General features: G+C 37.6%; 1 protein-coding gene across 7 annotated transcripts in view; it reads right to left on the bottom strand.

Annotated features, from left to right (window-relative positions):
- Positions 1–21968, bottom strand: part of OSBPL3 (oxysterol binding protein like 3) — an 86275-nt gene that overhangs the window by 8489 nt on the left and 55818 nt on the right. For 5 of the 7 annotated variants that reach the window (XM_026841694.1, XM_026841697.1, XM_026841698.1 and 2 more), the window contains 9 exons: positions 21109–21239; positions 17583–17690; positions 14646–14780; positions 13859–13952; positions 10541–10791; positions 8561–8698; positions 5785–5848; positions 2787–2865; positions 547–691 (listed from right to left, as the gene is read on the bottom strand). In XM_026841694.1, coding sequence (XP_026697495.1) covers positions 547–691; positions 2787–2865; positions 5785–5848; positions 8561–8698; positions 10541–10791; positions 13859–13952; positions 14646–14780; positions 17583–17690; positions 21109–21239 — 1145 coding nt within the window. The remainder of the gene's footprint in view (positions 1–546; positions 692–2786; positions 2866–5784; positions 5849–8560; positions 8699–10540; positions 10792–13858; positions 13953–14645; positions 14781–17582; positions 17691–21108; positions 21240–21968) is intronic. The other 2 variants (XM_026841699.1, XM_026841700.1) reach the window with 1 other exon arrangement.

The following is a 21968-nucleotide window of genomic DNA, read 5'->3' as shown; positions in this document are numbered from 1 at the left end:
CTAATTTTAATTTCAGTTACAAGGGCATTTCCTGAGGAAGTCTTATCTTGATGCCTTGTACTAAAGCAAAAGCTTTGAGTAACACCACAACCTCTCACTTAAACCCCTCCAAGTACCTGCGAAGGGCTGGAAAAGAGTGTTGGGAGAAGCACCCCACATAAACACTGGTTCTACCGTTGCTGAATGAATGCAACCGCACCACATGCCAATGGGTCAGCAGGAAGCATGTGGTAAAACCACTGTCAGTAGACACCATGTGCCTACCTCTCACATCAAACACAGAGTATGTTTTTCATCATATTTCTTCCTTTCCTTTCCTCATACTTTTCCACATCTCCAGTGGAATCACCTGAGAAATCTTTCTTGTCTGGCTCTACCTAGTGAGCAGCAGTTCCTTCAGAGTTGAAGTTTCTGGAGGAATCACAGTTAATTACAGAACTATAAGAAAATACAGCTTGCAAGCAGTTGTACTAAGCTTCAGCAGAGAACATCCACCCACTGCTGAAAAGGCACTGCCAACATTGCTGTGGTTACTGCTGTGGTTACCTTTACGAAAGTCAGTTTGCAGTGGCAAGCATCATCGTTAAGATTTTTGATGATGATCTCTCCATAGTGTTCAATCCATCTTTGCCCGCTTAAGATGTTATGGATGCAAGATGTCACCTTGTTCCATGCAAAATGGTCTTTAAAACTGTTAGAAAAATACACACAAGAAAAATCTCATGCCACGTTCAAATGAGCTCTTAACTTGTGAGAAAAAAACTGCAGAAAACTCTATTAGAAAATCCCCACATTTTTTTTTTCTGTAATGCCTCATTTTCTTGTTCCACATCTTCTCAAAAACAAACCCTGTGACAACAACCTTGCCTCCCATAAAACCTATTTCACTTCTGCCATAAACTTTGGTCTTGAATTCAGTTTTCTCTCAGTTTACTTGTCTCTCTTCACCAGTATTAAGAATCCAAAAGTAGTCATTCTAGTATCTTCTACTGGCTGAAATGCCCATTCCACAGCTTGTAACACAGTGACAACTGAAAACACAAGGACATGGGCCACTGGAGTCATCAGAAGACTTACTGAGTGGAATGAGCTTGGCTCAAGCTCTCAAGGCCAAGCCTATGTGTGTGCTTCAGAGAAGGGCAAAAGTTCTCACTGGATAGTTCAAGATGTAGTTGCACAGTGAAAGACAGCAGACAGGAAGAAAAGAACAAATACCAATAGGCAATACAACATTTTACCTTTTATTAAAGTAATATTCTTATAAAACAGCTTTATAAAACCTCAAGAAAAGGAAAGTCTCATGAAGACATACACTCTACAATTTGTTCTGGGTACTGATAGCCAAGTTGCTACTGGTAAGGCAAAGGGTAAATGTACAAAACACCAGCCTCTCCATAGCAAGTGCCCTCCGGACATCTCATGAGAATATTAGAACCTTTCCTATCTCCCCTTGATTCCTTGCTTTCATTTGCTGCATTATAAGAATATGCACAAGGACAGTTTTTACAGACTAACAGATATGCAGCCCATTTACTCCACAGTAACTTGTTTTCCTTCCCCTACCTGTAGGTCACATTCTTTATCATGTCTGCTAAAAATACTGTATTTGCTCCAAAATAACCTTAATACTAATATTTAATTTTTTCCTATCGCCTCAGTATCCTTTTTATACCTAATTCTAGATCAGATACACAGGGACACAAACCAGCACATGGAGACCACATATGAATCAGATTATTTTCCAGTTCATCAGCCCACCATGGGCCCTGACTTATTAATTACCTTGCCTCTGAACCCCCACTCACATTCTAAAGACCTTTCACTCCACAGCTTAGGCTAGCCACTATGAACACAACATGAGGCTTAGATACTAACTTATTATATTGTAATTTTACCCACATAAAAGGAAAAGTCATGCTTAGTCGTTTAGTCTGTTGAGTGCTAGGTTCTTGAGTTCTTTTTCTTTTTGTTTTTTTTCTCTGATGGCAGAATAATTAATTTTGTAGACTCTCTCTGGAAAACAGATTTAACTGGAACATTACTCAACATTTAGATCTGCAAACATGGTTCTAGAAACATGATGGATATAGGCCAAATTTTAAGGGATCTTAATTATTAATCTATAATAGGGACTCTGGCAAGCCAGTATTAAGAACACTGCAGATTTTTATTTTTAAAAGAGTTAAACTATACTCCACACTTAACTACAGTCACCGCTTACCTCCTTGGATAATAAATACGAGATATGCAACTGGTTCTATTAACACAATAATTATTTAAGCAGTGATGATCAGCCTCACCTATGGACCAGGATCCCATGGTGTTAGGCTCTGTACAGATATAAGTAAAAAAGAAAGAAACACCAACACCACCACACCCTCCCCCAAACCCATATTCAAGCAAAAGAATTCATAGCTTCCTCTACCTTGCAGTTTTTCCCTGAGTTGAATTTCAAGTTTCCTGTATTTTAAACTGATTTATGAAAATACCAACTTTGCTTTTTTCCAGATACACAACAGTGATGGTTTCAATTTAATCTTTTGTTTTTTTAACCTTTGGAAGGGTTAGTGCTTCTGGTTTATGCTTCTGGTTTCAGTTTGGCGTTTTTTTTTTCTTTTTTTTATCCCCTCCTCTCTTTCTCATAAACTAAATCACAATCACCGATTCTTCCAAAGGTCTAACATGGCACAGCAAAGCTTGTTTCTCATCTGGATAAATGTGGCTCCAGTGTGTGCAAGCACATCTGTGCCTGTGTATCAACAGCAACACACAACTGCAGCACTTACGCTGGAAGAGTTACATGTGTTGTACCGACTGGAACAATTTCCATGGACTTTCCCCAGAATTTGTTTTTCCATCTTACATCTGAAACAGGAAGAAGAAAAAAAAAAAACAACACAGGTTTAGTCATAGGCATGGGTGAATCAATCTATTCCTGGGTTCTACTTTATTTTTAAGAAATGCAAAATAAAAAAGGGCGATAAAAGTGTTCAAAGAATGTTGCGGACCTTCAAACATGGTTTTGAGTTTTCTTTTTTCATTACATTATTGGTTATTTAAATAGCAAAGTAACAGAGGTTTAAAAGTCCTCTCAAAAACTTTTTCAAAGTGAGAAATTTGAATAAGCTATAGACAGCATATCTCTGCAATTCAGTTGCTAGTGAATGAATGCATACATTTCCAAAAAACAAAAGCAGAATTTCAAATACAAAAATATAGCAACTAAGAACATCCACAGTGAAGAAGCAAGAGAATTTTTCAAAGGGCACAAAATTGCAGAGGGATTTAGTCCAACATCTTCTGTAAGTTTAAATGGCCTTTTAAAATCTTGTCTGAATCACAGAAAGACATGTCCAAGTCTCATGTCATTTCTCAAAAAAAAAGATAAGACTTCTCAATGCAAGTTTAGCCAAATTTATTGAGAAAACACACTAGAAGAGAAAGAAACATAGACATTCTCTGTCTATACCCCTATGGCAGAAGGGGTATAGTTAAATTGGGCTAGATAATCAGGCAGTAACTTTCATAGTAACTTCAGAGCTCAGGGGAATAGTATCCTTGCTGTATTAGACACCACAAACTCCATTCCCTGTCCAGTCTGAGAAAGAGGGAAAAATTCATCTCTAGCCTTAAAAAGATGCTAGTACGAACACAAGGAAAGCCAAAACACTCTTTCCTATGCAATTATGGGGGAAAGCTGTAATGCTGCTCTGAGATAAGATGCTGAAACTATAGTTAGATTACATCTCTCCCAGGTGTATATGTGCAAGTGATAGGACTGACCACACCAAGCTGCCTACCATCGCAAAGGCTGGAATGGGACATGGAAAAAATGGACCTCATGGAAAAAATGATCCTTTTCTTATCACTGGGGAGACAGACCTTTTGGCTTTTTTGGTTTTGAAGTTTGATGCTGGGTCAGCATTTTTAGTGACAGCAATTCTGTTGTGATTCCTATACTGCAGTGAGAGGTCCAAAAGTACCTTGAGTATGATGATGTTGAGCTGAATTCTGTACTAGCTTTCTCACTTCTGCAGTGGGATGGAAGAGAAAGGGCAAAGGCACACCCTGCTGAATTTAACAGTTAAAATGTATTATCAGACTGTTATGTTCTATGTTTTCGTAAATGGCAAAGCTGTCCCATAGAGATCAGTACGTGGGAAACATCTTGTGAAGCAGTGTGCAACTTAATCATGCAAAAATTTTAGGACAGCAAAGAAAAGCAAACTTAAAAGCTGTGTTCGGACTAATTCACGCACAGATTATGTAGTTTCTGGAACTTTCTTTTTTTGCATTTCCACTGTTCATGTGTCCACAATTCTTTGCAAATGCAGAGTCAGCTTCATAAGTCAGGGAAAACAATTTCCAAAATAACTGTCCCTGTCAGAACCCAGTCTGCTGGTTCACTAGAGATGATCAAGAGATTTCTTGATGTTGAAACAGACGAACTAAAGTCAGTGTCTTGTGGGAGGAGAGTACTACTCTGGCAATGCTGCTGAGGACTGTCTCCTTTTCAGCTGAGGAGATAATATGGTAAGCGAAGAGATCTTTGCACACAGAAGGAACTTACCTTATTGACAAGCTACCTTTATGATTAACTTTATGTTAATCTTTGCACATAAGTTAATATAGCCCCATAACAAGATGCCACAGTATTTACAAACTGCCTCTGCACTGGAAAAAATAATTGTCTAGATCTCCTAGCTCAGCTAGTCACATTTAAAGCCAAACCAAACCCTCAAACACCTGCACTGCCCTGACTGAGTCTCCCATGCTCATCAAATCCAAATCTCAGACTCTCTCATTGACCAAATTCTCAGCTCTCACCTTTACAGAAGAGCTTTGTTCTCTAAATGCAAGTGTTAAAATATCTGAGTGATAACCATTGTCTAGATCTGTTAAATCAGTCTCACCAGTTTTTATTAAGACAGGCTGCTATCTAATCTTGTTTATACAGTTTTCAGTTACTGAATAAATTTTTGGCTATCTCTGCTTTTTGGCTAAGAACAAAAGGGCTCTTGTCCCCATATTTGTTTACAAAGCAAAAAGTTATATTGAATAATGAAACCCAGACTAATGACAGAGTTCCAATTTCTGGTCAGTATGGTTCCATTGGTAATAACTATAATCAAATCAGCAGTGTCAATCGTAACAGAATTAAAGGTTATAATATGGCTACATTGCGAATTGACAAACTTCTGGGTGAAGGATTTTAACTGAGTTAAAAGGCACATATGTTCTGTGTACACTCCAAAAATATCTAACCACACAGGTACTGCAACTGGCTGACATCTTCACCAGCATCACACAGTAAACAAAGCTTCAACACACTTCTTTTGAAACACAATGTTAGTAGTCAAATAGCATGAAATCTAACATGCTGTAATAATGCCAGCAGAGAAAGACAAAGTAAATATATTTATCCTTGCTGTTATGCTCATTTCTGGAAATTATTTTCAGAACAGGTTTATAAGATCTGACAAGGCTCAGGATTTAACCTGTAGTTTTTCAAGCTGTGTCCTAATTTGTTTTACAAATAGCTTGAGGTACAACTCTTCTTTACTAAAGAACTGCCCCCCAAACAAGCCTTGAACATTTTTATAATGACAGAACATCCAAGTAATAAGCATATGCAAGTAAGTATAGGCTAGCATTTCTTAAAGCCATTCTAACACAATATAAGCAGGGAATTTCACCTTTTCCCAATCTCTGGATATTTCATGCTATACATACAATGAAAATATTATGAACACTGTAAAAGTAAATGAGAGACTGAAGAGTTACCTTGCCAAAAAGCAAAATTCACAGATTCAGCATGGCATGCAGAAATAGGTGGATGGTGACTGACCTAATAGCAAGATATGAAAGGGGAAGAAAAAAGATGGACATATTAACACCTGAACAGTCATTTTGATTTGGGTTCCTTTTTTTTTTCCCCTTCATTTTTCATTCATATATGGCATTTACAATTTGAACATTTACTTTCCTTTTGCAGTTGTGTCCTGAAGGGGGAGTCAGTGAGATTAATAAGGTACAGAGGCCTAAAAAGCCTTGAAAGAAAAGAGAAGCACTTGTTTTAAAAAGCCTGTGACTTTTGTTCATCCAGTGAAAATCTAAATATTTTGTACATTGTCTCTAAAGTGACAATTACATGTACTCTTAGGACTTGTTCATATATTAACAGAAGCCACACTTGGAGCACACAGACAAAAATAAAAAACCCCAAAGGGCCAAATTCTTCTGAAGAGTAAAATACCCACAAAACCCTGACTGTGAGGATGGAGACAGCAGTCAGCATCTCTGAGGGGCCATGGGTGGAGAAATCAAGCCATGAAATTCCATCTAGCAACCCCTACTACTGCAGCAGTGACATCGCAGGTGTTTCTAGGGCAAAACTAACCATGTGCACTGCATTTTATCAGCTTCAGGTAATAGCACATACATGAATTAGGGCAACCACCAAAATAGCAAAGCAAGGACTGTGAGTAAATAAACAAATACACAATGCAGACTATTAAAAGGAAATAGTGAACAGTAAAGGAACTGCACTGAGTGAAAGCAGTCACTCCTGCTTGATTGTAAATCCTCCCTTCTGGGTGAATACAACTAACAACTGACCAGGACCACCTCTTTGATGTGTCATGCCTACTGTTCTTTTGACAAGACAACTTTATTTTCAAGTCAATTTGCTATTTCCCACTATGAATTTAATTTCTTAATCATCGACATGGCTCAAATGCAGTCTTTCTTCTTTGTTACACATTTTTCAAACCTGTTATCGAGCAATTTTTCTGCAGGCATCCAGTTATTTACTGAACATCCTCTACTTGATTAAAACAAAAAAAAAAAATTAAAAAGGAAAGTACTATTTACTCTCAGCTATGCCCTAATTCACCAAGAGCAACACTCTCACACACATACTGCACCCAGATTAACCCCAGATGTCACCATAATTCATGCATTAAACTTAGCTCTCACTTAAACTGTTAAAATTCCAGAGTAAGGTCATGCCACTAAGTGGAGCTATTCTAAACTCACTCTAGTATTAGAACAGAATTTCTTATTTTATACATTTTGCTTATCTATTTCATGGATTACATGCTATCTGCACTAACAAGTTATCTAGACTAAGCATCAAAATGTTTGCACAAGCAATAGGGAACAGCTCCTGATGCAAGAGAAATATTTAATGCTTGCAAGCTGCATGAAATTTCCTTCTATACTGCCCTCCTCTCCTAATGGTCCTCCACCCCATGCTGTTACAGAAATTTTACCACTCTGTAAACTCATATCACGTATTGCATGTCTTAGAACAGTAGTTGTTAACAGCCCAAGCCCCCTCATGTATAAAAACTCCTCTTTAGAAAAAGTAGCTTTTGTACTGATTTAGCCAATATTCGGGGGAAAATCTCTTTAATTCAATCTAACATTAAGATCAGCATGAACCTTTATCCACCACTTTGTTACTCCAATTTGATGTTACACTGCTAACTGCAGTGCTCTACACACATTGTCTTAAAACTGAAGTAACACAATGAAGAACCAGATACATTAACTTTAAATTTGATTCTTGCTTTTTTTCCCTTTTCCTTTATTTTTACTCCTGACTGTGACATTTCCTGAGACTAAGGAAAGATCACATAGCACTCCTTTTTGTCAGTTCTAAAACATAATGTACAAAATGTTGTATCTTCAGAGGAGGTCAAAACCACTTTTCATTTCTTAAAGGAACCCTCTTAAAAGGCTTTCTCTGATCAAATTTCTAGGTTGTACACCCTTGCCCACTGCACTTTTTGTAATTTTATTTGTTATGTCTAGACAGAATGAGATAACTTTCAATCTTTATTACCCTGCTAGGCACCATCTTATATAAGTTTTACGTCTTTTCAACATATGTCTCAAGCTTAGAGATCCTGGTAAATTGGCTGGTTAAAATTTAGTATTTTTCTCACATACTTAATAATTATTCTCCTGTTAGGGAGATAACTCCCCTAATTGGGGAATAAACACTCAGACCTTGATGTGTTCTACATATCCTTCACCTACTAAGCTGTGGTACCAGATCTGAAAAGCTTAGCTCACACAGTATTGGACAGGAAGCAGAAATATTGATTCTGCCACAGAAAATACTAGTGGTTGACTGACTCACACAAGGGATATATTTATTGTAAAATAAGACATTAAACAGCTGAAGATACAGTATTTTTAATGATCACACACAAAAGAAAAAGACAAGAATGTGAATGCTTGCTGCAGTCATGATCAGATTTCAGCATGGGGAACTGCACTCTGCTTAACCAAGTATCTAGTTACTGGAGTAGGCAGCCTTTGCTTCTCCAGTATCAGCTGTTGGTTGTCATGTTCCATCCCAGAGTTAGCAGACTTCCCTCAAAAAAGAATTTCCTTCATTTATAGTTCTGCAGTGCCCCTTGGGTTTTGCTGGAGTTGGGTTATATAAAGCAATTTTGTATTTTGCTATTAATTCCAGAGGATTCTAGCCATGCATTTGGAATTAATCACTGTATCAAGTAATAAATGTAAGGGTTGCAGCATACAATACCTGTTCTGCAAAGAACTGGAAACCCTTATCTTCGCGAATACATTCATAGGTTTCTCCAAGCACTGGATTAAATGGCTTACTTCCAGCTCGGTAGTAACTGGATGCATACGCAGAAGCTGCAAATGCAGCTATATACACCTGGAAATAACATATGTGGAATTCTGATTAATTAATTTACCAGAGCCATGCACAATTTTTGCTATAACTTCTGATTTAACATAAGGAAAAAAACGTAATGTCTTACACTGACATCAGAGTCTGTATTTTTCCCATCATTTGCAGACTACAAACATTCATGCCTCCTGCAAGTTAATCACTAGCTCACACCTTAAAGAATTATTCATTTTCAGAGAGTCATTCAATGGTCCAGGGATGGAATTATTAAAGACAAAGACTGCAAATTTCATCAACTGAAAACAGCATCTCTGAATACTGCTTGAAACAGCTTAGCTCTGCAACACAGTTCAAAGCAGTAACCTTAATCACTGTTAGATGTTTTATTATAACTGGCTTTTATAGTATGGTCTCTGATTCTATGGATCCACCAACCATCCTTTTCCTTAACATGTCACAGGAAGCATCGGATGAGTTTTTACCAAGTTTGCTATTTCTAATGCAATTTGAATTGAATTGCCTTTGATTTACTGTGTGCTATTACCTAATCATGAAACTGTTCTTGATTATGAATTACATGGTAACCCTTTTAAATTTTTGTAGTCAACTCAAGCATAATTCCTCCTAAACCTGAGAAACTGGAATTTGGGGTTGTGCAATTCAGGTCTCTTCTGTACCATTTTTCTCTCTTTCCCATCCTTTTTTGTCATGTCATCTTGTGAAAGTGTAGATGCTCTCCTTTCACAACTTCAGAAACTGAAACCACTTCAAAATTACTCTTTTATGAACAATTGCAATTACTATGCAACAGCTAGCATTAATTTTGCCTCAAAGGCAAAGAATGCTGCATTCTGAGGTAATTTCCAGATGCTTGGGTGTGAGAAGGAGGGAAAAGGTTTCTTTTCACTCCCATACGAAAAACTACTGCTCATTTCCTTTTCCTTTTAAGGTATGTTCTGAAGAGAACAAAGAAAGCTATGCACTGAAACCCCCAGTTAATAGCCACACCCTCTGTCCTGAGACATTCAATTGTAAAACCCTTGCAGAGTGTAAGAAGCTTTTCAAATAATATTTATCACACGACTATTTATATTAATTAATAACCTAATTTTAACATAAAATATATTGAGTTGAAAAGACTTAATTCAGTTTAAGGGACAACCTATAGCTTCCACTTAAGATAATTAGAGAGCTTTTAATCCCTTATTTACGAGTTTACATACTATCTTTTGTGCACCTGGAAACAGAACAACTGAAATACATTTTTCTCTAGTTCTGTTGCCAAATGCTGAACTCAGAGTTCTGCACTGGCAGAAGATGACACCACTATTCTACCCAACATACATTCTTATTGCCCGATTTCAAAATCCTGAACATTTTGGATCAACCGCAGAACCTCACAAAACTAGTTAATAAAACATATGGAGCTCATTTAGTTAACAAAGATACCCCAGTAGTGTAGGGCTGGAAGATCCAGCATCCTCTGTGCACAAATGTGTTACCAGATAGACACTCTTGAAAAAAGATATATTGTAGCTTTCATACTCAAGAGGGAAGTATATTAGCAAACCCCTGCTCTGTTTTTGCTGTAAAGAGAGTAAGAGCTGCAAACCAGAACTAAACTTGCAGGACAGCAAGGTACTTGAGGACAGAGACTTCCTGGCAAAGCATAGAAATTACACAGAAGAGTCAAAAATAGAGGGTATGTAAGTATGTACAGACACATGTTCAGAGAGTCTGCTTCTCTCAGCTGGGAGAAAAAGAAAAATAGAATAGAACATCTTCATTTCTTTCGCAGATTATTTTTATATTTATGCTACTCTAATTATATTGAATGTTACTTAGTATTTGGAATAACATATTTACCATCCGTTCAAATGGGTTAGGCGTATGCGCTGCTGTATCTAGCAGCTCACTGTACTCCAGCTCCTCACAGAGACGCTGAAGGGTGTTAAGTGGCTCATTTAATTCAACAGGCATGGCCACTTTGGAGAGATCCTTTCCTATGTTATTTCTCAGGATATTCCATAGGCTGATGTTACTTGTATTAGGACATGGAGCTGGTAAACATGTTCTCCGTTTAGAATTGCATCCAATTCCACTTTCAGAAATACAGTCTGAAAAGGAAGTAGCAGAATAAGTCAATTCACTATTTAGTTTAATCTCCTTTGCAACCATACATTAAAGTGCAACCATATTTTTTCTGTCAATACTTCCTTCCCTTCCACCCTCACAATTCAGGTACTCCACCTGTGGTTTGAAGATAGCTTGTTATAAAAATGATGAAATTAAGAACAAGATTTTAATTTCTATATGTTAACTGAGGTAAATGTCAGGTACAAAAGATGCATAAAACATAACTATCCTTCCCCTTAAATGGCTACAAGAAAGGCTGAGGCTTTCCACTGAATTTGAAAGAGTAAATATTGTAACTATTTTATTTGTAACAGAGATGGATTCCTATCTGTTTAAAGGACATAAAACCTCCCTCCTTGACAGAGCTTCAATTAAGTTGACACTTCTCAGAAGTAAGGCGTAACTTACAGATCCAAGCATAATAACAACTCCTACCTATCTTTTCCTGCTTCTTTGAATACTACCAGGGAAATTTACTGCACCACAGATTTACATGCAGGCTCTTCCACAGTGCTCCCCATAGTGCTTAGCATTTAAAAAGTTTTAGTGACAGTAGCTTTTAGATTATGTCCATAGGTTGGTGGAGAAATGGCCTGTTTTAAAGGTGGAAAAGCTGAAGCAACTGTGGAGCTATGGGTTTGTTGAAGATAAAAAAAAAAAGACTCATGTCAAGAGTCCTTGACATGAATATGTGAGGTTTGTGTTGCTATGTCAAAGCAACTGGAACAGGATAAATAGTTCTAAGTGTGTCATGAAATGATCTGTGGCAGGATCAAAATAAAGCTACAAGCTTCTGTAACAGACACTAGTCTGAAGTGGTTACATTGCTTAGCTGTACATCAATCTCGTTTCAGAGAGGAATACTGTTACCACAAGAACATGTTTAATCTTTATATGTCCTTAGAAGCACCTAGGAAGCTCCTGCCCTAGAATCAGTTACCACTTGGAGACAGTCAGGTATAGCACCAGTCTGTCAACCTCTGTCCTCATCTGGCTTTCCTCACACAGGTTTGTCTTGGAGGAATTGAGAGCACTGGGCAGCACATCTTTCCTGTGCTGCACACGCCCAAAGAATGACCTTCCTTAAATGATCAATTTCAACCAGTTATTTCCTCTGCTGGTCCACTGACATAAACATGATACCAGCAGTACTTTTAACAGTGACAGAGAACAGATAACCACAAGGCCTAACTTCTCCATCCAGTACTGCCGTGTATGCGAGCTCAGATGGAGTTTTTCCAGTGTAATCAGCAGCCTTAAAGTTTTAAGGAAGAAGTTTCCATCTTTCTTGACACTCACAAACCATAAGTCCTAATATCTCATATGACCAAGTTACTGTAATGACAACTGAACTATCTGCAGTCTACTGCCTCTTTCTTTCTGTATAAAAATGGCATGAGCACTATAAATCAAGAAAGCTACCTGAAACAATTACATTGTTAAGAGGCTGGGTCCTATACTTCCCTCTTGGGAGAATTTGTTTAATATTAGAAGAGGCCAAAAAGAAGGATGTTCCCTTAGATACTTCAGGAATGAGGGGGTCTCTGGAGAGGAAGGAGGTAAATTCTAAAACTTTATCATTCAAAAGAGCTCTCTGAAATGGGATTTGGTTATGTCCTTTGACAGCTTCTTATTAAAAGGAGAATACTAACGGACTGAACTACATATTCTGGACAAGCCCATTAACTGGAGTAAACTGGTGACAAAACAGAGTAGAGGAATAACTAAGACATTCAGATACCAAATGTTCTATACAGTGAAGTTTGCCAACCTCCCATGAAAAGCACACACAGTTCTGGTTTGTAAGTGCTGTGACAAACGGCCAGCAACAATACTGAAGAAGATTAAGACATCTGACCTCCGGCTAGACTCTGACTTTTAAGACCAGACTGGTCCATTATCATCATCTGGTCTGACCTTCTACATTAAAGTGGCCAGAGGATTTTATCATAATTCCACAATTTATGGTTCAGCTAAAGCCCTGTAGAAAAAAGACATCCAGTTTGCTATTAATGGGAGTGGCAGGCTGCCCAAAGCACAGAAATAGCAGGTAGCAGAAGCATGTGAAGGTGCTGCTAATACGGAAGACCTTCAGTGATAGTCTTTCTTACAAGGAGATGAACAGCCATACTAATAGTTTTCTAATGTCCAGATCATGAGATAAATCAATCTCTATTCTTTTCTATCTTTCAAAAAAAAAAAAAAATCTTTGTTTTTAAACAGGTACAGAATACAGCCTATCTCCAGGCATATCAAACTACCCAAGTTCATAGGGATCCACTGGTCCTTGGAGATGATCAGGAAACAGCTGCTATTAAGAAACCACTGTTCAGCATTTTTGAAGATAAAAATATATTGATAGAGTGGGAAGAACACTTTGGTTAGCTGAAAGGAGTTGAAGGCACAAAGCGAATTAGTTTGTTATGACCAATTCTTCTCCCTCTTTTTTTGATTCTGTCTCTAATTAGCAAGATGGTTAAATAAGCATATGTACTAACAAGACTATCATGATTAAAACACAGAACAAAGAAATCCTTATGGTCATATGCCAGGCATGCGAGCATGCAATTATTCTCATGTTCCTTTAAACACTGAATTCTGATAAAAACAACAGAGCTCTCAATGAAGTTGTTAAATTGCAGACAAAAACAACAGAGTGACCAGAAGAAAATTAAAAAAAAAAAGGAGGCAGCTAGGCCTTGCTATTTTGAAAAATCCTGCGGCCATGAAAGTGTTACCATAAAAGCCAACAGAGGAACTAAAAACGAGTGGGAGTTGCACCCAAAGCAGCCAAGAAAAAGGTGATACAGAAGTGCTGATACAGAACAGCCATCCTGCTTAATCAATGGTGCCCAGCCCCTGTTAAAACACATTAGCCAGAATGTGCTGTTCAAAACCAGTCTGAGGCTGTATGAAAAAAAGCCACAGGCTATTTACATCTCAAAACCTGTAACATAAAATTATTTCTAGTAAGAGAAGAAAAAAGATAATCACAAACAAAAAGAAAGAAAGAAAGAAAAACATGGTATAATAAAACACTGAACTTACCTAAAGTTTGTCTTTCATTCTCCATGTCATTGCTTAGGTTATCTTCTGAGACATTATCACTGATATCACTTACGTATGAGTCATCATCTGATACCTGAGTGTGGTGTGGGGAAATAAGCAAGATACATCACTCATTCAAATAACCCCATATGCACATGAAAATTGTTACCTTCCTCTGCAGTTACTGTTTTAATAGATTTGAGCTGTTTAAGCTGTGTTTTAGTATTACAGAAAGTACTAAGAAGTCCTAAGAAAACACAGTTGGGACAAATCATCATTGAAAATTCAGCTATTTTTTGAGTGGAGACATGCTTCATCTTGGCCCCACAGCTAAGAAAGTTTTCCTCCTATCACAAGCCAAGGTTTTTATGGAGTCCGAGAGAGGTGACAAAATGAGCAAATAAGTTTCAATATGCATGACAACAGCCCCAAGCTACCTAAGGGTATCACAAGGACAGGTATGAATATATATATTTTATGATACAATTTCTTAAACACCTGTATAATGACTCAAGGCAGACAGTACAATATATGCAATATCTGCACCCTAGCTACCTAATTGCCATTTGTCTCAATGTGCATATAAGACTTCTCCATAATAATTGTTACATTTTACTAAAAAGAGACAATGACAACAAATAAATACATGCAGTATATTAATTTATAAATGTTTTTAAAATTTTCTTTTTTTTTGGCAGTGATCTGATGTGCAGTTAGCACTCAAAAAGACTGCCTATCAAGTAGCAGATAAACTACATCAGAATGATGTCAATCTTAATGTTCAGACCTCATTTTCTGAAGAGCTAGCAGACAGTAGGACTTCCTGTGCATCAAAGAATTCTGTGAGAGAGTCAGCTATAGACAATCTGCTTTCATTGGAGACCTGGTGAACCAGACCTCTGCTTTCTTCCCCTGAATTTTCCTGTTTAAAAGAAATAAAAAGTTTTGAGAGGAGAAGTACCACAAATAGCATTCATGCATGCAGTTCCACGGTCATATAATTTAAAGGGCTGTAAAACACTGGGAGAAGATTGCACATGCTCCTCTCCAATTCAGTGAAAGGTAACATGTATTTCAAAGAGGGATTTAAAAACAAAGTAAAAGAGACCAGAGAAAAAGAAGAAAAAAATAAGGAAAAAAAGCAATGCATATCCAGTAAATCAGCTATGGCGCTGCATGTACTTTTTCCTAACAAAAAAAAAGTAAAAATGCTTTGGTATTTGAGTGATTTAGCCAGATATACACAAGTGTATCAACAAAAAGCCCCCAAAAGAACATAACTGTCATCTCTTTATATTACATCCTAGATTCACATTCCCTTCTGATCTTAGAAAATTAATTAGTCTTTTCCTCCCAAGCCTTGCTTAATGCAAAGCCTGTGGTGCAGTGGCATACAAGATTCAAAAGGGCAAAGTTGCTTTGTATATAATAGCAATGCTTTCCTAGTTCTCTTTCTTCACTACATAATTTTCTGTGCTGTGCTTTGGAAAGCTTTCTTTCATATCCACACCTGGGATAGCTCCATGTTAACCAAAACCAACATATTACCCAAGCCACATAAAGTGACATTGCTTTTGCTGCTGCAGGCACGTTTGACTGCCACGGAGATACCAGTAACTCCTCCCACTGAAGCTCTAAAGGTTGTTGGCATAAGTAGAGTTCCAAAATGTGGCTCAACACATTGGTTCATTCTAAAGATGCAGTAATAATGAAGTTGGAGGACACTGAACACTATTATTTTCCTCGATAACTTCACCAACACTAAGAAAATAGGCTACCTGGCCCAAAGCAGTGTATTAGCTGCTCTCAAGCTCTTCTGCATGAGATGCTTTACTAGCTTGTAACCATGACTGCCCTATCATAATTGTGCAGGAACTGTAGTGTTTTATTTTCAGAACAACATAATGAACAATCTGACAAGTCTATAATCAAACTGACAAATTTTTCAAAGCTTTTCTGCTGGTAGATTTTACTATAGTATGGAATATTATTCAGTACGTGCTAATAAGGGTGACATGATAACAAACTGAACTATCATCACACAAAAGACTTTTTTTTTCTTTTCTTAAATAAAATACTTCTGATACAGCAGCAAGAAAAGAGGAAGCCTCAACACCGTGTCTTCTGTGGGAAGGCAGTTACACTAGCCTACAAGTTTGAAAAAAAAAAAAAGCCTTACACAAGTGAGCATTGCTACTGGGATTGTTTCCAATACTATTTTGAATCCGAAAAGGAAAGTGAGCAGGAAAGGCTCATAAAAGAACAACAGGTTTTTATAGCTATCACATGAGAGTTTCAGGTTGTCTTCATGTTCTCACCCTGGCATGATAAAATACAACATAAACTGCCCAATATACAAACTAAATTTTTACCTCATGCAAAGGCTTGAGATACTGCTTCAATTTTCACAGGTCTATCATAGCACCTGATGCATAATTTAGAAGCAAATTTTGTGCAGTGGCCCTTACTCACAGAAGCACCACTGTCTCATAGTCTTCAGACAACTCTAAAATGAAACTTCTCCAGTATAAGTGATTTCATTCTTAAATTCCATCCCAAACCATGCCAGAGGGAACTTGTGAATGAAACCTCTAACAGACCTTTCAAAAGCTATTTCTGATGTGTGTATATAGTACACAGAACAAGTTTCAGAAATAATCCATTGTCATTGTAAGGATCTCCACTAAATAAGAAAATAAAGAACTCCTGAAATTAAAACCCAACACATTTGGTTTTTTGAGTAGCAGTTTAAATGCTGTTCAAATTCTCATGGGATTAAAAGAAAAAGGCATTAGAATGATCAACTATCTTAAAGAAAAAAAACAACACAAAACAAACGAAAAGCTAACAGCTAAATATGACCAAAACACAGCTCCACTAAAACTGAACTAAAGCAGAAGTGAACAGATGGAATGACTAAACTGTCTTTAAAAATAAAGGGAAATAATAAGTTATATAAAACCCCCAGCATTACATCCACTCAAGTCCTAATGAAAGATTTATACTACAAGCACAGCAGAAGTATCTGTATGAGTTAACATTTAGGAAAATCCATCAGAAATAACACAGTTCTTGCTTCCCTCACTAGCACCATTAACACTTAGATCCTATGACCTATAAATACACTATATTCACATGCATTCTGCAGCCAGCCAAAAAACTGTCTTAACATCAGTACGTCTCAAACTGGCTAAATGGATATGTAGAAGACTCCCTGGCTTCACACAAAGAAAACTACATGGCTGAAAGGGCTCTTGTATGTCTCATTTCTTTGATCCTTTCATGGCAAGGTCTGATGGCTGTTCTAAACCTGTAGCCAGCATTCTGGGCTAACAATATTTAGACAGGCAACAGAAAGAACTACAGGACTTGAAAGTTAATAAGGGAATAACAGGGAGAAAAACAGCAGCCTGAGGATAACAAGGCAGCAGCTCTGTTCATGCTGAATGGGAAGTGGGCAGAAGGCAAGGGAGAACACCAGGAACCAGTAGCAAAAAGAAACAGAAGTGTGCTCAGGAAAACTGCTCACAAAGGTGGTCTTTGAAATCAAATATTACACAATGCATCATCAGAAATTACTCATAACCATGAAAGCGGACTCGTTTTACTAACACAGTACACCACAGGGAAGATATGAAGAACAGGACAAGATGCAGCTATGCAGCACTGTCTAGATGTAGAGGCTTGAGGAACAGACGCCAATGAAAGAGAAATCCATACCCACCTTCACCAAATCTGGACTTGATTTTGCATTAGATGCTGAATCAAGGATCATAGATTCGGCATGTATTCTGCGTAACCGGTCTTTAAGATCTGTGGTTTGTGCTATTGCCTGGAATATTTAACAAAAATATTGGGGATATAAAGTTCTCTCAACTAATTTGAACATGGCTTTGTTGTGTAAAAAGGGGTGAAGAGTATTTAAAGTGCAGTATAAAACACCACCATCACATGATTTTTTTACTGGTTCAGCAAATCATTTATTATAAATGCTTCAAACCTTGTTCCTTATCTCTCAACTTAAAACTACTTCTGTTCAGTGTGAGGGAAAGGACACATAAATGGAGGAAAAAAGCCAAAGATGGCAGGGATATTTCAAGTCACCAGGTTTTGCAAGCTGATTTAATAAGTTCTAAATTCATGTTGTGCATCTTTTTTCTTTTCAAGTTCCCTTCCTTCACCCCTATCTCCAACCTAGCCTCTCTCAACATTAATTCTTACTCTTGCCACATCCAAAACCATCTGATTTTCCCAGCAGCCTGGTATACTGACAGTTCCCTTTGCCTTCCCACTGACAGAGAAATAAAAATTCAGAGAGGTACAATTTGTGTTGTTGTCCTGGTTTCGGCTGGGATAGAGTTAATTTTCCTTCTTAGTAGCTAGAACAGTGCTGTGTTGTGGATTCAGTATGGGATTTGGTATGAGAAGAATGTTGATAAAACACTGATGGTTTTAGTTGTTGCTAAGAAATCAAGGACTTTCCAACTCCCCGTGTCCGCTAGTGTGCAGGTGCACAAGAAGCTGGGAGGGAGCAGAGCCAAAGCATCAGACTCAAACTGGTCAATGAGATATTCCATATCGTACAACATCATGCTCAGCATATAGATGAGGGTAGCTGGGAAGCTGCAGCTCACTCTCTCTTCTGGGATTGCGGTTTCAGGATTCTCTCCCCTCTGCGATCGCTACCTGGCAACAGGCTGGGCATTAGCTGGTGGATGGTGAGCAATCGCATTGCGCATTACTCATTTTTAAATTATATTATTACTATTATTATCATTATTATTTTCATATTATTTCAATTATTAAATTGTTTTTATCTCAACCTATGAGTCTCCTTACCTTTACCTCTCCAAATCTGTCCCCCATCCCCCAGAGCGGGGGAGGGTAAGCGAGCGGCTGTGTGGTGTTTGGCTGCCAGCTGGGTTTAAACCACCACAGTCCTATGAGCCTATAATGGCAATGAGGAGAATAAAAAGCCTCTACTGCAAACTCATGTTACATGTTATTTACTCACGCTGTGTGCATCTGATGGACAGATGTCAGTTAGAGTGGACTTGTAGGAAGAGAATGCAACCCTGCCTGTAATGAAAATATAACTGAAAAAAAAGATTGGGTTACTAATTTTGGAGCAATACTGAAGACTTACTGCCCATTTTAGTCACCTGAATCAATACTAGGATGTAGAGAACCCTGCTGTTCAGAAATTCGCTTTGTCCCACAAATGCTTCTGATTTCAACAGTAATTTTTGTTGGAAACAGTCTTGAGTGCAGGAAACTCAGCAAACTCAAAGTGATGATGGAGGGGAGAAAGTAATTTCTGGCTTTACATATGTGTGGTTTGAAATCGCCATACAGGCATATATCACTTCTGTGTCAAGAATTCAAGTGGACAGCATTGTGTTATACACACAACATCAAATAAGGGCAAAAAAGAATTTACACAGCTTTCCTGTAATAGCATCTTCCAATTTTCATGGATTGCTACAAAGTGTTTTCTTCTTTCTATTGGCTTCTTGCTTCCCCGATACCAAAAATACTGTACTTTTCCCCATTCTGTATTTGGTTTTCTTAGACTGTGTATAGGTCAAGGATATTATCTTAATGCGAGAGAAGCAGAGGCAGGGGTGCTAATTTTGTGGTGTTTTATACACTTTAAATCTGTTCACTTTTCTTGCCCTGTCAGGCTGATAAGAGCAAAACGGACTTGATGCTTGATAGCTTTCAACTTGTGAGTCTGATTTTTTTGTTCCTCAGGTACAGAAAACAAACTGAAATGACCAACAACAAACACTAAATTAAAGTCATCAACACAGAACTCTCTTGCAAGGTGGTCTTGGAAACACGTCAAGTTTATCATAACTGTGCTTCCATACACCTTCAAAGGAAGCTTATTCCTTTCTCCTACAGGATGTCTGCTGTACAGGGTGAGAAAATTTCTGCTGGCGTCAGCTTTACAGATCTGCAGGCTAAGAACAACTCTCACAGGTGTTAACCTCTGCTGAAATTGCCAAGGTTCACAGACGACTTCTGGATTGGCTACAAAAGGCTTATTAAGTATCACAAAGATCTAAAAGAATGACTTTTAAATGACATTTAGAGGATGAAGATGGACAACAGAATTTCACTGCTCAAAAAAAGCTAAGCTGAGTGTTCCCTGAGTTCAGAGATCTTAAAACGGATTTTCTGATATAAAATGGTAGGCAAGTAACACTGGAAAAATAAAAGTCACCTATTCAAATATCAGAAGTTGAACATCTGAAAGTCAAAAACAAAGAATGCAAGTAAGTATAGTTATTATGCAACAGGTTTCAGTTTTCTCTAAATTCTATGAAGACATCACAACCTCTAAAGGTCTAGGCAAAGAGGCGTGTTATATGTTTAAAAAAGCTATAATCATATGCAGCTTTTGTAAAGCAAAGGAAAGTTTTTGAACTGAAATAATTCTAAGATGAGTTATATCGCATTTATCAATGCCAGAGTTTCACCTGCCTCTGATAAGGAATTTGCAATAAATACTGAAATTTTAAGACCATGGTGATTATGGCCCTTACTGCTCTGAAATCAGATCACTGGTTGTCATGTTCCAACATGACCAAGCAGAGATTTCTGGTCTCAACCAGTTATAAAAAGCACACCAACCAAAACCCCCACCACCTCTTTTAAGAACACAATTCTTGGCATTTAGAACTCTGCCCTAACAGCTCCATTGCTGCTTTTGGACACCTAACACATAATTAAGGTTGAAAGTCAATATAAACAAGCTGTACTTGAATTTGCTCTGCAGAGCAGCTGCACGGTGCAGCATAATGAAGCCCTAGTGCATTGGAAGGGACAGCTGAGCACTTTCAGCCGCTCTCACCTTTATTTTGTGACAAGTTATACAGTGAATAGTTGAGTGCTGTTTAGGAAAAGAAAAGGAAACCCACAACCTACCAGAACTGTGTGATTACACAGTGTATGTTTCAACAGAAAGTAGACCCATTGTCATGGAGTAGCCCTCTGATTCTTAACATCAAATGATAGAGATTATACTACATACCTAAATCAATCTACCAAACTTCAGTGATTTCACAATACTTTAACATTTAGGAAAGAGTCTTTGAAAAACACCAATATAATAAATTACTATGATTCAACACTGCAAATTCTAGCACAGAACAGACACTACAGAAACAAAAATCAGTTACTATAGAATTTAAAAGTAGTATCTGATAACAATGAAACGTGCTGAACTTCAGCATGTCACTTACAGATGTTAAGGCATTCTTCAAGCCAACTATTTGTGCAGATGGAGATGAGGATGCATCGTGCTCCAGCATCTGCTTCAGCTTTTCTCTTTCTGTAGATATAGTGCTGAAAGCTGACCTCAAGGTGAAGTAAACTAGAACCATTTCATAAAAAGTGTCAGTTAAACACAGTTAATCAACTGTACACATACCAATTATGCAAAACTTCAATGAAACATCATTTATGGTGACAGAAACAGGAATTTAGGTTGAGAGTTTCAGGGTGGGTTACTAAAACCAAGTAATATTAATCAAGGTTATAGGGTTGATTTTTTAGTAGGAGAAATGTTTATGGTGAATGCTACCATGTTGACTATATTAGCCACAGTCAAAATTACTCTGTTATTTGTGACAGATGGCAACAAAGCTAACTAACCACATCTGCTCTTCACTTGCTTTTGTTTCCCAATTAGCTTGAATCTTCAGATGGTCATGACTCTATTCCACATTCCTTTAAGAATTCCAGTGGGGTAGGAAAAGAGAGGGAAGAAAAAAATGAAATAGAAAAAAAAAAATCAAAAAAGCAGCTATAACACATACTGTGCCACAGCTATAGGGTTAGTAGTTTCTCCACAAGCAAGTCAATTGTGGTGTTGAGTTTTGTTAATTTCTTTTTGGGATAAAGAAATTTCAGCTTGTTAGATGATTTAGTGACTCAAAGGGTCAGATCCTGAACATTGTGCATGTTACACTGCTACTTCTACTGCTTCCTGAGCCAGTTATCACCAGCCTGAAACATTTAAATCAAACAACAGACCATGCAATTTTAAAATCACTAGATTTTTAAAGCGTAAATGCACTTTCCTCATCTTTTTTACTTTTAA

This window comes from Athene cunicularia, assembly GCF_003259725.1.
Source record: "Athene cunicularia isolate RWA chromosome 2 unlocalized genomic scaffold, athCun1 chr2_part1, whole genome shotgun sequence".
Classification (NCBI taxonomy): domain Eukaryota; kingdom Metazoa; phylum Chordata; class Aves; order Strigiformes; family Strigidae; genus Athene; species Athene cunicularia.
Note: the sequence above shows the minus strand (reverse complement) of the source record. Positions and strands in the feature narration are given on the sequence as shown.